We start from the raw sequence: 16,979 nt of genomic DNA, 5'->3' as shown, positions 1-16,979 counted from the left end.
GACTATCGTGGCTTAAATGAAGTTACGCCACCGTTGAGTGCTGCCGTGCCAGATATGTTGGAGCTCCAATACGAGTTGGAGTCCAAGACAGCAAAGTGGTACGCCACCATCGACATAGCCAACGCGTTTTTCTCCATTCCTTTAGCGGCAGAGTGCAGGCCACAGTTTGCTTTCACCTGGAGGGGCGTTCAATACACCTGGAATCGACTGCCCCAGGGGTGGAAACACAGTCCAACCATCTGTCATGGACTGATCCAAGTCACGCTAGAGAAGGGTAAGGCTCCCGAACACATCCAGTACATCGATGACATCATTGTATGGGGGGATACAGCAGAAGAAGTTTTCAAAAAAGGACAGACGATCATCCAGATTCTCCTCAAGGCCGGTTTCGCTATAAAGAAGAGCAAAGTCAAGGGACCTGCCCGAGAGATCCAATTCCTAGGGGTGAAATGGCAAGATGGACGACGTCAGATACCAACAGACATAATCAACAAGATTGTAGCAATGGCTCCCCCCACAAACAAGAAAGAAACCCAAGCTTTTCTGGGAGCAATAGGTTTCTGGAGGATGCATATCCCAGAATACAGTCAGATTGTGAGCCCTCTTTACTTTGTGACCCGTAAAAAGAACAATTTCCAGTGGGGTCCTGAGCAACAACAAGCTTTCAGGCAGATCAAGCAAGAAATTGCACATGCCGTGGCTCTTGGACCAGTTAGAACGGGACCAGATGTAAAGAACGTACTCTATTCTGCAGCTGGAGATAAAGGTCCCTCCTGGAGCCTCTGGCAAAAGGTGCCTGGCGAGACGCGAGGGCGACCACTGGGTTTCTGGAGCCGAAGCTACAGAGGTTCTGAGGCCAATTACACCCCTGTGGAAAAAGAAATCTTAGCGGCATATGAAGGTATACGAGCAGCTTCGGAGGTAATCGGTACTGAAGCACAGCTCTTCCTGGCACCCCGATTACCAGTCTTGAGTTGGATGTTCAAAGGGAAGGTGCCCCCTACGCATCATGCCACCGATGCTACGTGGAGTAAGTGGATAGCCTTGATTACGCAGCGTGTACGATTGGGAAGCTCAAATCGCCCTGGAATTCTGGAGGTTATCACAAATTGGCCTGAAGGTGGGAACTTCAGTCTGGCAGAAGAAGAAGAAGAACCAGTGAGCCGAGCTGAAGAAGCTCCACCATTTGATCAGCTGCCAGATGAAGAAAGGTGTTATGCCCTTTTCACTGATGGTTCTTGCCGTATTGTAGGAAGGAACCGGAAGTGGAAAGCAGCCGTTTGGAGTCCCACCCGACGAGTGGCAGAAGCTGCCGAGGGTCAAGGCGAGTCGAGTCAATTTGCAGAGCTCAAAGCCGTCCAATTGGCCCTGGACATCGCCGAACGAGAAGGATGGCCGAGACTCTACCTCTACACAGACTCGTGGATGATAGCCAATGCTCTGTGGGGATGGTTAGACCGATGGAAAAAGATGAACTGGAGGCGTGGAGGAAAACCCATCTGGGCTGCTGACTTGTGGCAGGACATCGCTGCCAGAGCGAAGAGTCTGAATGTGAGAGTCCACCATGTAGATGCCCATGTGTCCAAGAAGCGAGCTAATGAAGAACATAATAACAACAGAGAAGCTGACCGAGCTGCACAGATAGGGGTGTCACAAGTAGACCTAGACTGGCAGCAGAAGGGAGAGCTGTTTCTGGCTCGATGGGCCCATGATGCTTCCGGTCATCAGGGCCGAGATGCCACCCACAGATGGGCACGAGACCGAGGGGTGGATTTAACCATGGATATCATTTCTGAAGTTATCCATGATTGTGAGACCTGTGCCGCTATTAAGCAGGCAAAAAGACTGAAGCCCCTATGGTATGGTGGACGATGGGATAAGTATAAGTATGGAGAGGCATGGCAGGTTGATTATATCAAACTGCCACAGACTCGCCAAGGTAAGTGCTATGTACTTACCATGGTGGAAGCAACAACGGGATGGTTAGAGACTTTTTCGGTGCCCCACGCAACGGCCCGGAATACCATTCTGGGCCTTGAAAAGCAGGTCCTGTGGAGACACGGGACCCCAGAACGTATTGAGTCAGACAACGGGACTCATTTCAAAAATCAATTAGTCACCACTTGGGCGAGGGAACATGGTATCGAATGGGTGTACCACATTCCTTATCATGCACCAGCTGCTGGGAAGGTTGAGAGATATAATGGACTATTGAAGACCACTCTAAAGTCATTAGGAGAAGGAACTTATAAAAACTGGGACAAAAACTTAGCCAAGGCTACCTGGCTAGTTAACACCAGGGGTTCTGTCAATCGAGCTGGCCCTGCACAGGCAGAATCCCTTCACATTGTTGATGGAGATAAAGTTCCAGCGATCCATTTGAGGGGAATGCTAGGGAAAGCTGTTTGGGTTACCCCTGCCTCAGGCCAAGACAAACCCATTCGTGGGATTGTCTTTGCTCAAGGGCCAGGACATACGTGGTGGTTAATGAGGAAGGATGGAGTCATCCAGTGTGTGCCTCAAGGAAATTTAGCCTTGGGGAAAAACTAATTGTAGGTCCTAAGTTGTGTTTTTACAGGAAGCCAGTCACCAGATGAGAGAGAGACCTGAACTAAGCTGATGCTGGTATCCGGCGATGAAACAGCCCAGTGACGAAACAGCCATAAATCGAAACTGTAATTGTGACTGAGGAGACCAAAGATCTGGACTGAACTGACATCGGCATTGATTTTCCAACGACGAGACAACTACGCTATATATGCGCGGGATGTAGGCGAACATGAAACATAGGTGTTACGTAAAGAAATAGTATGGAATAAGGGGTGGAGAATGTGGTGGTTTCACTCTAGGCCTTCCTGGAGACCAACTTGTAGCCAGGAAGGAACTAGAAAAGTGATCACGGAAGTATTCCATGCTATTCCTTTACGTAACTTGAGGTATAAATAAAGCCAGCGGGAGGGATCTCGCTCTCTTCCTCTCCGGCGAGGTTCGAGAACGGTGGGTCCCTGTTTCGGTCGGGTTTATCTGGAGCCGAGGCCTACAGTGACTGCCGTTATCTGCCACGCGTGAGGGGAGAGCCGAGGACCGTGTCTGGTCATCCTGCCTGTTCGAAGGGAAGTGGTGAGATTTTGCTAGTTTGCCTTCGGCTGGCCGTTTGACTTGTTCGGTCCTTGCCTTTTTTGTCCTTCTCCCTTTCCCCCCCCCCCCTCCCCCCCCCCCGGTGTGTGGTATTCTCCTTTTGTGTATCTGTCTCATATGTAAAGTATATACATATATATATATATATATATATTTTGCTATAGCTTTGGCTGCTTGGTTTTTTTTTTTTTCCCCTTTTTCCCTCTCTGGGAGGCGGGTCCTTGTTGTCGAGTTTCGGGGGACTTGGCGGGAAGCCAGCTCGAAACTTGTACATTACATAAATTTCATACACAGTTGTTTGTATTGATCAACACTTATTTGAATTCTTACATGTGTAATGACTTATGTGCTGATACAAATTGGCTTTGTTTTCCAAAAAATTCCTACTTTTTTCAGCTTCATTCAGATTCATCAGTTGCCAAGTTTCCAGTTAATTATAACATGCTAAATTTGATTAGACAGTCACTATAGTTGCTGAACAAGAGTCTTATTCAAATATTGCTGAAATTAGAAAGTAATTTTCTAATTAAATAGGGTATTTTGGCAATTACCAGAATTAGAAAGAAAGTGCTGGATTGAGAGTACTTGCTTGGAGAAATTATGTATCTCTAAACACTGTTTTACAAAACAGTTTGCAGGAGATCCAAACAAAAAGGTAAACTAGATGGCAGAAAGAGACACAAGTCTGGGAAACTCAAGAGTACATTGTCAGTATGAAGTTTATACACATTTGCTGTATGTAGTTGACTAACAAGTGTTCTTAGGAGAAAATACTAGTTCTCAGCTTGAGCTTGCTTTATTACATACTTCATGTTTGCCTACCAAAGCATCATACAGACATTTGGAGTTACATCATAATCATGGTTTTACAGAGCATTTCATTTTCTCAAATAATTTGATATTTTTAATAGAACTGGCAAAGTGATTTTCCCCTCTGTTACTAGATAATGTGTCAGACAGACTATTCTGATGTCTCCCAACACAATCAGAAGAAAGGAGGATTTACTGTTTATGATATTTTCATTGGAATGCATTTGAAATTAGAACTGCTTGAAGGAAGTAGTGCTTTTAATGCAATAGTAAATAGATTCTTATCTTCTTGTGTAAACTAGATACTATTTGTCACATAACAGATGTAGTAGTATTTACTGTATTCTTTGCTTTTTACTGCTTGAACTTAGCAGTGAATTTTGACAATTTAAAAAAAATCATTATTTTCCTGAGTATATTTACACTTAGGGTATTACTTTCATGTAAACAGCACTAGTAAACCACTTGAATAATAACTTCCTGTTCAACACTTGTAGTTTTTTATCTTCGATGAATGTTACTTAAAAAGGGCTACTCTAAATTTTAAAACAGATATATAGCAATTTAATAGGCTAAAATTATAATGCTTAGGTAACGATAGTGGTTTTAAATTGATAGTGATTAAGAGCCACTTTTATGGGAGCAGATACAAAACTTGTTCCTGAAAAATAGATAAGGTTTTGTTCGGTTTTGGAGTTTTTTGAGGGGGGTTTGTTTGCTTGTTTGTTTGAGTTGTTGGGTTTTTTTTATTGCAACATGTCAATTTTATTCTATGAACCTTGAAAAAGTCACTAAAGAAAAAGGAAAGTATGCATCCTAGGAAAGTTTGAAAACCAGTGCTGGGTTGGAGGTTTTTCTGTCTTTGTAGTACTGTTTGACATATATTACTAAATATTACTTCACGATTTAAAAAATATTTGTTTCTTTTTCTGGGTTCAGTTATTGTTAAGGTAGTTATTATTTCCATTACTATTTACTGATAATGAAGGCTAAACAAAAACTAATAGAGTTTCAAAACCAAGTGTCATAAAGGTAAATTGCTTTCCTAGTACTACGGAAATTATTTAAAGAATAGAATTTCTAAAGACAAAAGGGAAAAAAACCCCCATCTAATTATTCCAGTCAAGAGATACTCATATTCCATCTCTGGCACTGTAAGGATATTAATACCATGTTTTTGTTTCAGATTTTGTTTCATAATGCTACAGCTGAAATGCATTAAAATGCATCGCTGTACCTTCTGTATCTAAGACAGGAAATTCAAAAGTGTATTGACCTTATCCGGAAAGGCCAAATTCAGAGAAATAAACTAAAATAGAAAATGTCTTATAGGATAAAATAATACCACTATTTTAGAAAGTTAATAGTGTGTTTCTGTGGTGGGATTTAAGGATGGTACAGAATCACTTGATGACACTTAAACCAACTGTTTAGTTGTTCAAAAGACTAAAACAGAAAAAGGACGAAGACTAGGGTGCATGTAGCCTGAGTGTAAACAGTTGGCCCAGATGATCTCTACATAACTCACTTGCTGACAAACTTCTATGACAGTCCTGTGTTCTGTTACCAGTTCAGTGCAGGCCCATGAAGCAATGCCCATATGGGTTTATAATGCATGCTTGCCTTCCTGGAGTAGAAATCCATCTCTTCCACTGCAGGGGTGGAGATAGGAGGAGGGAGGGAGAAACTAGTGTAGTAACCATCTTAGTTTTCACCCATTTGGGGGAAATATGAACGTAGTTAATTATCTTCATAATTAAAAAAAAAAATCTAATTATTTTATTTTTGGTTTTGCCTCATTTCAGTCACTCTAAATTCCCAAGGCAGGCCTGAGTGACACCTATCTGCCATCTGTAACAATTAGACAGTGATGATTCTGATTGACTTGCAACATCTGTGAGCTGGCTATGTAGTTAAGCCCACATTAAAACATCCTGCTAGTGGTACTTACCTGCCTCTCTCTACTATATATTTTCTATTTTGTCCATCTGTTAAGTCTCCTCAGCGTAATCTAGTTGTGGCCTTCCAGTACCTGAAGAGAGCCTACAAGACAGGTGGGGAAAGACTATTTCCAAGAGCATGTAGTGGCAGGACAAGGGGTAATGACTTCAAATGGAAAGAGAGTATCTTTAGATAAGATATAAGGAAGAAATTCTTTACTGTGAGGTGGTGACACACAGGAACAGGTTGCCCAGAGAAGTTGTGGATGCCCCATCCCTGAAAGTGTTCAAGGCCAGGTTGGATGGAACTCTGAGCAGCCTGTTCTAGTGGAAGGTGTTGTAACTGGATGGTCTTTAAGGTCTCTTCCAACCCAGGCCATTCTATGATTGTCTTTCATCTCATTGGAAATGTTGGTATATATCTGTGACAATCCAGGGGGATATATTTATATATTACTTATTTTTTTAGTGCTTTGTATCTGGGAACTTTAACGTGCTGTGGAATGGATACACTTAGAGTAGCATTCATTGTATTTAATCTTAGTTTGCTAGTGCACTTAAAATTAGACCTGTAGTTTATAGAAGTTTTCCTTGTAGTGAGCTCATATCTGTGGCTTTTCTGAGATAGGAAGACCTGTACAGTGTAGTGCACCGTGACGGCAGTGAAGGCTTTGAGGCTCCATCTGCCCCCTTATTTGCCTTTGACTGACATTTCATGGTGGGTGGGAGAGAACCCTCCAAGTACACACTGCTGGAATGAAAATCTCGACTCTCTGCTCTTATCTTAGACTGTATGGCCTATAGCATGTGGTTTGTGGTGAAAAGTTTACTGGCCTTACAGCATCAACAGCCTTTTAGCAGTAGGCATCTGCTGAGTTCATAATGAAAAATCATCATTAGTGCACAAGAAACATCCTTCTACTTCTTAATTCAAAATGCAATTGCATTGGTCTTTTGTCCTGGTGAGCTGCTGTATGTGAGCTCTCTAACATCACATTGTGTGACACGTGAATGGGAATCTCAAAGTGGAAAGAAAAAGAAGAGGGGAACAGGGTGGAACATACTCTTTCTTATACATCATCTGACTTTTTAGCAAAGTCCAGGGCTTTTAAAATAGTTGAGAGTACTCTGATGAAATTATTAAAGAATTGACTGATTAGTCTCTTCTCTAAAAATGTCATTTCCTTTTATCTTGTACTTTAATCAAAATAAAAGAGTACATTTGGAAGAAAATAAAACCTAAGAAAAGTGCCCCAAGATACCATTTGCGAGAGTGGGGATTAAGGGCATTAATGGAAGTAACATTCAGGCAACTTCCATATTTTCTGCCATATCCATTACCTTTGATTTGTTTAGACTACATAGAAATACAGTTTAGTCTAAAAAAATTTGTGGATACAGTTTGTTTCAAAAATACACAAAACGTTTTATTTTATGAGACATTTCTATAGCAGAGAGATTTGAGCTATAAAAAGGTATTTTAATGAAAATGTCCTTAAGCCTCCAATTTGCTTTTTGCAAGGCAAAAAAGCATCTGATTGTCAGAAGTGAGTTTACAATATGTTAAATGTTTCATAAAATGCAGAAACTATAACTATAAACATTGCAAAACCTATTTCAGCAGTTCTAATGCATTCATTTTATTGCACAGTAAACCTTATACAGTGTTGTATAAATCTGTCTTATTAGTAGAATATTTGTATCAGAACCATTCAAAAAATTAATGAAAACACGTATTGTCAGAGAAGACATACTTCATTGATTTTCTCTTCTAGTTGGCCATAATGATTTTAATCTTCTTAAGCTCAGACTCACAACTACATCTCACTACACAGATATGTGGGAGATGAATAAGTATGGCTTTCCCAAGAAGCTGAACCAATTACATATATTTGCATTTCCTAGACTTTAGAATGGCATGAAGGTTTCATAACAAAGCAACAAGTTGAGGACTAAACTTGTTTTGGAGTCTGCCTAGAGGATGTGGAGAACAAATGCATTACTAAGATATGACAAGACATCCAAGGATGATATGAAGTGTTGATAAAATAGAAAAATCACTAACAGATCATCTTTAATCTTTATGCTGCACTTTATCATGGTATGTTCTACTTCTTTAGTAGGGTATGAAGTGAACTACTCTGTCTATATAGAAGATGGTTCCCTGATGATCATAGAATCTTAGAATTATTTATGTTGTAGTAGACCCTTAATATTATCAAATCCAACCAGTAGCCTAACACTGCAGAGTCTACCTCCAGGGATGGTGACTCCACACTTCCGTGAGCAGCCTGTTCCAATGCCTAATCACCCTCAAAGTGAAGAAATTTTTTTGAATATCCAACCTAAGCCTGCCCTGGTGCAACTTGAGGCCATTTCCTCTTGTTCTGTCTCTAGTTGCCTGGGAGAAGAGGCTGACCTCCACCTTGACACAACCTCCATTCAGGTGGTTGCAGAGAGTGATAAGGTCCCCCCTGAGCCTCCTTTTCTCCAGGCTAAACATCCCCAGCTCCCTCCTCCGCTCCTCATAGGACTTTCTCTCTAAACCCTTCACCAGCTCTGTTGCCCTTCTCTACACGTGCTTCAGCACCTCAATATCTTTTTTCAAGTGAGAGACCCAGAACTGGACACTCAAGATGTGGCCTCACCAGTACAGGGCACTTCCGGTCACTTCCCTAGTCCTTCTGGCCACACTATTTCTGATACAAGCCTGGATGCCACTGGACTTCTTGGCCACCTGGGCACACTGCTGGCTTATGTTTAGTGGCTGTCTGCCAGCACCCCCAGGTTCTTTTTGATAGGGCAGCTTTCCAGTCACTCTTTCCCAAGCTTATAGAAATGCATGGGGTTGTTGTGACCCAAGTACAGGACATGGTACTTTGCCTTGTTGAACCCCATACAATTGGCCTCGGCCCATCAATCCAGCCTGTCCAGATCCCTCTGCAAAGCTTTCCTACCCTGCAGCAGATCAACACTCCTGCCCAGCTTGATGCCATCTACAAACTTACTGAGAGTGCACTCAATCCCCACCTCCAGATCATTGGTAAAGATATTAAACAGGACTGACTCCAGTACTGAGCCCTGGAGAACATCTCTAGTGACTGGCCACCAGCTGCATGTAACTTCATTGACCACCACTCTCTGAACTTGGCCATCCAGCCATTTTTTTACCCAAGAAACAGTGCATCTGTCTAAGCCATGAGCAGCCAGTTTCTCCAGGAGAATGTTGTGGGAAGCAGTGTCACAGGCTTTAGTAAAGTCCAGGCAAAAAACACCCATAGCCTTTTGCTCATCCACTAAGTGGGTCACCTTGTCATAGAAGGAGATGAGGTTGGTTAAGCAGGACTTGCCTTTAATAAACCTGTCCTTACTTGTCCTGATCCCCTGGTTGTCCTGCAAGTGGTGTGTGATGGCACTCAAGATGATCTGCTCCGTGACCTTCCCTGACACTGAAGTCAGGCTGACAGGCCTGTAGTTCCCTGCACTTTTTTTTCTTTTGGTAATCAGAATTTTGGAAGACCAAGGAAAGTCCCATTGCTTGTTCTGCATATAACTATGTTGAGGTTACAGCAAAACACCTTTAGGAGGATGTTCTAGACTGTAGGAGGCACAACCTAACGCCTTTATGTTTTCTCATTCAGGATATGATTTTCCTTATCTTAAGTTTTATTCCTGGCAGTAATTCTATGGGAAATCTTGGCATAGACTCCAAAGAGATAGAATATCATGAGAAATTATTATAATTTCAGCAAGCAGAAGAAAATAGAATTATAGGTTTTGTTCTGTGTTTTAAATTACACAGGAACTCCTGTGTATGGTAACTAGTAGGTAACAACACTGTAATTTTTATGTAATTACAGACTATATGAAATTCAGAGCAATTTAATGTTAAATTAATGATCACTTTAGTTTTAGCCACCTGTTTCTGAGCTACAACAGGTGTCTGGATTTGAAGGAGTCATGGGCATGTGATAAACATTTTGAATATGTTTCCTTTAAACTATTATTATAGTCCATATTTTTCTTTCAGAAGAAATGGATCAGTATGTCAAAGACTAGGAATGACGGAAATGTTAATACAACTGAAATGATAGGAGACTCATAAGGTACTCTGCACTGAAAGAAAGGAAAAGAAATAGGATGAGTACTGTGGTTATATCCTTTTGTTGAAAAGAACACTACTTTGCAAATTGAATTAAAAGGTGTAACTTCATTAAAACATGTAACTTTCATTCAGAACTAACCTTATGTATGTCCTAAGTATGCCCATATCCACGTCTCTTTTTTGAGGCTGCTTTCATAGACTTTTAGATGTTCTTTTAAAATGAGCTCATGATTATCATAATTCCAGAGCAAAGTGCTGCATACAATGAGAGACTGTTCAAGATTGAGAAGAATTATATGTCTTTTGTTCTTTGTTAAATATTTTCTGGTGAGATGTCAGTCTTCAGGTGTACAGATGGTACTTACTTATCCTGTGTTGAATAACAGAGGAACAAGTAGGTGAGTGAGAATCACAGACTGACTGAGGTTGAAAGGGACCTCTGGAGGTCACCCTCAAACAGGACGACCTAGAGCCTATTTCCCAGACCCACATCCATGTGACTTTTGAATACTTCCAAGGACGGAGACTCCACAATCTCCCTGGGCAACCTGTGCCAGTGCTTTGTCAACAATACAGTAAAAAAGTGTTTCCTGATGTCCAGACAGAACTTCCTGTGTTTCAGCTTGTACCCCCTGTCTCTAGTACTTTTACTGGGCATCACTAAAGAGGGCCTGGCACTGTATTCTTTACACCATCCTTTCAAGAACTTAAACACATTGATGAGTTTCTCTCTGAGCTTTCTCTTCTCTGGGCTGCACAGTCCCAGATCTCACGCCTTCCCTTGTGTTACTCATACTCTGGTCCCTTAATCATCATCTTTGTGGTCCTTCACTGGACTCTCTCCATTATGCCCATGCCTCTTGTACTGACAATCCCAGAATTGGATGCAGCACTCCAGGTGTAGCCACATCCGTGCTGAATCAAGGGATGGATCACCTCCCTTGATCTGATGGCAATACTTTTCCTAATGTGGTCCAGGATACCGTTAGCCTTCCTTGCTGCAAAGACACATAACTGGCTCATGTTCAACTTGGTGTCCACTATGAACCCTGTGTCCTTTTCTGCAAAGCTGACATTATACCTTCTACATAACTTATAGTATGAAACTGAGATGAAGCAAGAAAAGCAAAATTTTAAGCCCGAGTCAAACTCCATCAGTTGAATTTAAATTGTGCATTAAATTGCAAACACAAATAGGAGTAGAAATTAACTCTTTTTAACTCTTACCCCTGTCTACCACCAAGATTCTTTCACTGCCAGTGGTTTGGTCTTGGGAGATTTCTGCTGTTGCTTTTCCGCTGAAAATCCACTGAAGGTTCCCCATTTCCTTGGAGGCATGCTCCTTCCACAGATTTCCCCATGGATCCACAGGCTGTGCAAGTGATGAGCTGTCCATGAAGGCAGTGTCTATAGGCAAGGTTTGCATGCATGAGAACATCTTGTATTTCATGTCCCAAATCAGGCAGAACAGGGCACTGAACCTGGGTCTTGTAATACTGGGTCTTACTGGCTCTTGAAGCATCACAAAATAGAGCTTTAAGGTAATGTAGGAGATCAGTTTGTCCAAGAAAACTCAATTCCAACCCCAAAGGCTTCACTATTATTATTTAGCAAATAATATTGGATAAACTTATAACCTAAGAAAACTGTAATATTTACTTCTGTAGAAACTTATTAAAAATGGAATTTGTTCCCAGCATAATCGTACACAGGTTTGCTTTTCTCTAAGTAAATACAGGGCCAGAAATCTTGCAGTGAGGCAGAATTAGAAATATTTAGGTCACTTCCAGTGAAAAGCTTCACTTTCCTTGCTGTTCTAGTGCCCACGGTTGACTTCTAGTACATATTTCACACTTACCTTCACAGAGTTTCATTTTCTTAATTTCAAATTCTCATTTTGATTTGTTAAGAACATGCTGAATTCTGGTCTACACAGAGTCTGACATTAGTCCCGTGCTGGGACGATTTGCAAGCTCTTTGTTACTGGTTCGCTGAAGTTATTAATAAGTAAAACTTTGTCCAAGACAAATGCCCGGGGCTCTCACTAGAAATACTCTATCTCACACAGAGCTAACATCTGGTTTTTTGTGTATATTTAAGCTGGTCGATTTCATTTAGATAGCAGTTTTACATGTATGCTTCTATCATGAAGAGGTGGAGGGGAAAAGTGGGGTGAATGCTAGATCCGGCCATCCTTCCCCTCCTTGTATCTGACCTTGCTTCCTCCCTGCAGTGGTAAAAACTCCCTCAGCTGGCTGTGGAGAGTCAGGATGTACCTTTCAAACCATGCCAGCTACGTGTATATCCCTGTCTGCAGAGAGGGAGAGGCAAGGAAAGCCTGCCCAGTGCAGGACACAAAAATGTGTTTTTATGACAAATATCCTTACTGTTTCTTATGAATCTGAAGTTTTAGTACAAGAAAGGTTTTTATACTTCTAAACTCTACTGATCCTTTCTGCTGGACAGGAGCAACTGAATGACATGGTACTTTTTGACTCCAAGAAGTATACTGGAAATTAGAGTTCCTGGAAGTAATTTTTCATTGTTTAAAATGAATTCTTAGACTTAATATTTAACTAAAGAAAATATTTGCAGCTATACATTGTGTTGTATGTGGCCTGGGACAGGAATTTTATGTTCCTTGGGGGAGAGCAATGGTTAGTGTAAATAGTGTAACAGGGCACTGAACCAACTCAAGTAATTGAATAACTCTGAAGTAACTAATACTTACTGACTGAGTTTATCTCCTCTCTCTCTGGTACACAAATTCCACATTGAATTTGATCCAATTACGTTAGTGCTCAGGCCAGCATGCCTGAAATTCAGACCTCAAGTTGAGGGGTAATTGTCCATGCAATGAGAATAACAGTTTTGCAGTTGTGCCCTGTGCAAACATCCACACTAAGTGAAATGAGGTTCCTCCATAGAATGACTGTTTCTGGCTCCAGCTACACATCTGACTGGCACTGTGATGGTGGGGGTATGATCATAGTTCCTGTATGTGGCCCTGTATAATTAATCCATTCTCTTTCATGCAGTTCCTCCAATCTCGAGAGAGCTTTTTTGTTTTGTTTTCAGTGGTCAATTAGACTTTCAATCTTTCTGGGTTCTTCCCTCCCCTTGCCAGTCTTCACAAAGACATATTGCCATTTGCTGCTGAACTACTGTGCATTCTCCAGGGAGATTTGTTAGGTTGCATTAATACAGATTAAGATCTGCTCTGTCCCCGCTCCTCCCAGTGCCAGCTCATTGTTTGCTAACTGTGAGGTCAATAGATTTATGTTTTCTGTCAAACAACAGTCAGTGTTCTTATGAGAGTTGTAGCAATCTCCGGCTCACCAGCCTGTCATATAGATAGAGCTGCAAAGAGCATTCATTAGACATATTGAAGGATGTAGCAGGTTTTTTTAGCCATTCTATTTTATTTTTGTAGTTGTTGCTGGTTGTAGTTTTTTTGTCCTATTAGGACACTTTTGTCTAAGTGAGATTAGGAAATGCTACAGATCAGATTTGCTGAGAGAAAAACAACAAAGGGTCTGAGAAGTAGTTTGCTAGCCAGCAAATTAACTTATTTAACTTTTGCCATTTTTTTAAATTAAAATAACTTCAGGAGATGCTTCAGCTCAGCTGTTTTACGATACTATCAGCTCTATCATAGTTTAGTGACTGAATAGTGATTCAGCTCTTTCAAGAAACTAGTCATTCAAAAGCAAGGATCTGACCAGTCAGACTGGAAAAAAATAACACTTCTCTGCAGTATTATGCATGTTCATATGAACAAAAAGAAGAAAAATAAATCCTCCAAACACATTTCAGACTTTGCAGGAAATATTTGAAAGTTGTGACAATTCTGTGACCCTTTCTAATAATTTTTCTCTCCTTTCACCATTCACCTGTTGGATACAGCTGGCCCTTCTCTCTACTCTCGCTTTCTCTTTTCCCAAGTTCAAATAGCAGCTTAACATTAATGTCTTTGGAGCCAGAACAGCAATAATGATGTCCGATACCAAAATTGTGGAAGAGGCCAGCATACCAGGTCCAAAACCCAAGAGAGAGGAAGGAGAAAACCTCTGGAGCCAGGCATGGTGGGAGCTGTCCTTCTGGGCAGATCTTGCAGGCAATTTTGGGTGATGGACACAGGAACACTTTTTGGACACATAGAGACAGTCCAGCTTCTTCCAATGAATGTCAGGGAGACAGAAATGAGATGATCTGTCAGCCCTGTCAGTTTTCTCTTTGTACATTTCCTATCTTGCAAGGATTTCCTTTTGTTCTCGGTTTCCATGTATTTCTACTGGTATGTGAGATTGGCTTACTTTGATACTGGGCCAAGAGTAGCCGTGAGGAGTGGCCATTATGGACAAACTTGTTCTTTCCTAAATAATTTCAATGTATTTTTTAGAGTGTTTGCGTTATTAATTTCCTAGTTATTCTGCAAACTTTATAGTAGAGCTGATTATTTTTGTGTTAGCAGTGACTTTCACCCCTGGTAAAATTCCCTTTTTAGTAACTCTAACCAATGACTGCTAAAGGTGATAGCACTTCCGATCTGCTGATCTCATCTATGCTTCTGCCGGTCAGCTTTTCAGAAAAACACCAATGAAGGAAACTGTCTCGTGAGGATCTCAAGGTTTAGAGTAAAGTTGCAGCTGCAGGTAGAAAGCAGACATCAATGACAGATTGAGAAGTTTAATTTTCATGTTATGCAGGTGGTTTCATAGCCTGAGGAAGTGGGGGCCAGACTTAATGCCCCAAATGGTCACTTCTAGCTGTAGATTCCTAAAGGAAGGAGCTATTCATTCAACCAAGCTCAGAAAATGGTGTCCTCCTGTCCGCTACGAAATGGGCATCTTTGTTAGTGCTTTGTTAGAGCGGAATAGGCTTGAGGAACCTTCCTAAGGTCTCCTAATAAGTAAGGCAAAAAGGCACAGTTAATATAGCCACATGGAGTAAGTTGGTCTTAGTTTAAGGAAAAGAATAAATGAAATGCTGTACTTCAGAGACCATTGCCATGCTTTGCTGGGTTTTATGGAAACTCGTCTGAACTTGACAAAAGAAAGTATATAAGGAGGGTCATTAGTGGCATGGCCATTTCTCATCTCAGTTCTCCTTGTGATTTTAGTACACAGCAGTGGTTCTTCACAGATCCCAAGTATCATACAATAATGCTTTTGAGTTTCAGAAAACTTCTTTCTTTTCACACATCTGAAAGACCTACAAATTTAGCAGAGCAGGACTTGGCCAGCTCCATAACATCCTTTCCACTTCTCTGTCTCTGCTGTCTCTGTTTGTCAGTCTAAAAAAAGCTATAAAATCTTATTCTGTGGGGAAAAAAGAAATAGTTGTTTTAATAGAATAGCAGAGTTTTAACATTTTTACAGGTGCCTGGGGTTGATTTCCAACAGTCTGTTAGTACTCAAGTCTGTTAGACTTCTTGAGAGGTACGTATGTAAGAGGAATGATAGCTGACTACAGATCAACAGGGAAACCATTTAAAGAGTTTCATCCATATTAAGTTACAAAGTGCCATACCAGCATTACACAACTAATCTGAAGTGATACACCCTTGAAAATCTATTCTAATGCTGCATAACTTGTAAGAATCACTATTTTGCTGGTATGTTGCATGTTGAGCGTGAGGAAAAAACACACAACAATAAAACAACAAGGCACACCAGATTCTGATACAGTGTACATTGGAGGAGATGTCCTGAAAACAATGAAATTATGTGAATTTTGACCTTATATCTCTAAAATAGGCTGGAAATAGAAATATAATCTTGAATATTAGACTGTCATATGCTCAGTACATCTAGGCTTTTGGCATTGCTGTAAGCATATTTGTCACTTGCAATGAGTAGGATAAGTTAAATTTCCTTTTTGTAAATTGGTTGGAGAGCAAACTATTGTATCCTTGTTAATCTTTATTTTCTTGTTCTTTCAGGTTAGGTTTCCCCATGATGATTGTGTCCTGTACCGTTGGGATGTGCTATCTTCTTGTTGCTCATGTTGTAGTAGGTTGGAACTCATAATAATTTATACTTGCAAGACTCAAATAAGCTTTCTCTTTCATTTAGTTTACATCAGAATGTTAAGAACACATATAAAAGCAAACAGATGTGTAAACCCCCAGCATATGGTATTAATCAAATTGATTGTCAGCATAAACATCAGATTTGGTCATTCTTAACCTTTTGTTTTATGAACAATTTGCAGAGCTAGACAATCAAAATTGAAGGAATGCATATATTTAACTATGAATGCAGTTATTGTGCAGATAAAAAGGAACCATCTCCAGGGAGTATGCTGTGCTTGAAAGTTTGTATTGACACAGTCTGAGTATAGTCACAGATGATAAACTCATTCACAATAGCAGATGTTCAGTAATTTCTTTTTAGGACTTCATTTTTCTTTGTCAATATATTTAGCTATTTGTATGAAAGTAACTAATATTCCAGTTGTAATAATTGACAGGTAAGCAGGAAGTCTGTACACTATGAAAGATGTATCATTATCTACATTTAAAAATAAACATGTCTTAAAAATGTGCTGTGGAAGGAATTATTATTTTGGAACTGAGACTGCATTCTGTGGAGGTTTTGTTTCTCATCTTAAAGCTCCTAAACAGTGTTAGGCTACCTTTTTTTTCTTTAAAATAAACTAATGCCCCTCCTTACAAAAGGATGGACATAAATTGTGATAAAGCATTGGGCATCTTCCATTTAATTATTAATTCACTTTCATGAAGGAGTACTCTAAATATTTGAATAGTTTAATACACTATATGGAAGAATGAGATCATACTTTTGCTTTGATTTCCTTATCTCTGATCATAGTGTGTTAAACCACATATTATATAATTGGCTGTCAGAACGGGTCAAAATTCTCATTAGGAATATTAAGTCCTGTGAGGCATTTAAGGGCTCAATTCCCATCTTCCAAAACCTTGGTGGGTTTGGTCTGAATTACTGGTGGATCTGTTTTAT

At 40.4% G+C, this 16,979-nt stretch overlaps 1 protein-coding gene across 1 annotated transcript in view; it reads left to right on the top strand.

Annotated features, from left to right (window-relative positions):
* Positions 1-16,520, top strand: part of OCA2 (OCA2 melanosomal transmembrane protein) — a 177,083-nt gene extending 160,563 nt beyond the window's left edge. Inside the window, exon 23 of the mRNA XM_032680785.1 lies at positions 15,938-16,520. Coding sequence (XP_032536676.1) covers positions 15,938-16,025 — 88 coding nt within the window. The 3' untranslated portion in view covers positions 16,026-16,520. The remainder of the gene's footprint in view (positions 1-15,937) is intronic.
* Positions 16,521-16,979: the final 459 nt, after the last annotated feature.

This window comes from Chiroxiphia lanceolata, chromosome 2, assembly GCF_009829145.1.
Source record: "Chiroxiphia lanceolata isolate bChiLan1 chromosome 2, bChiLan1.pri, whole genome shotgun sequence".
NCBI classification, from domain to species: domain Eukaryota; kingdom Metazoa; phylum Chordata; class Aves; order Passeriformes; family Pipridae; genus Chiroxiphia; species Chiroxiphia lanceolata.
Note: the sequence above shows the minus strand (reverse complement) of the source record. Positions and strands in the feature narration are given on the sequence as shown.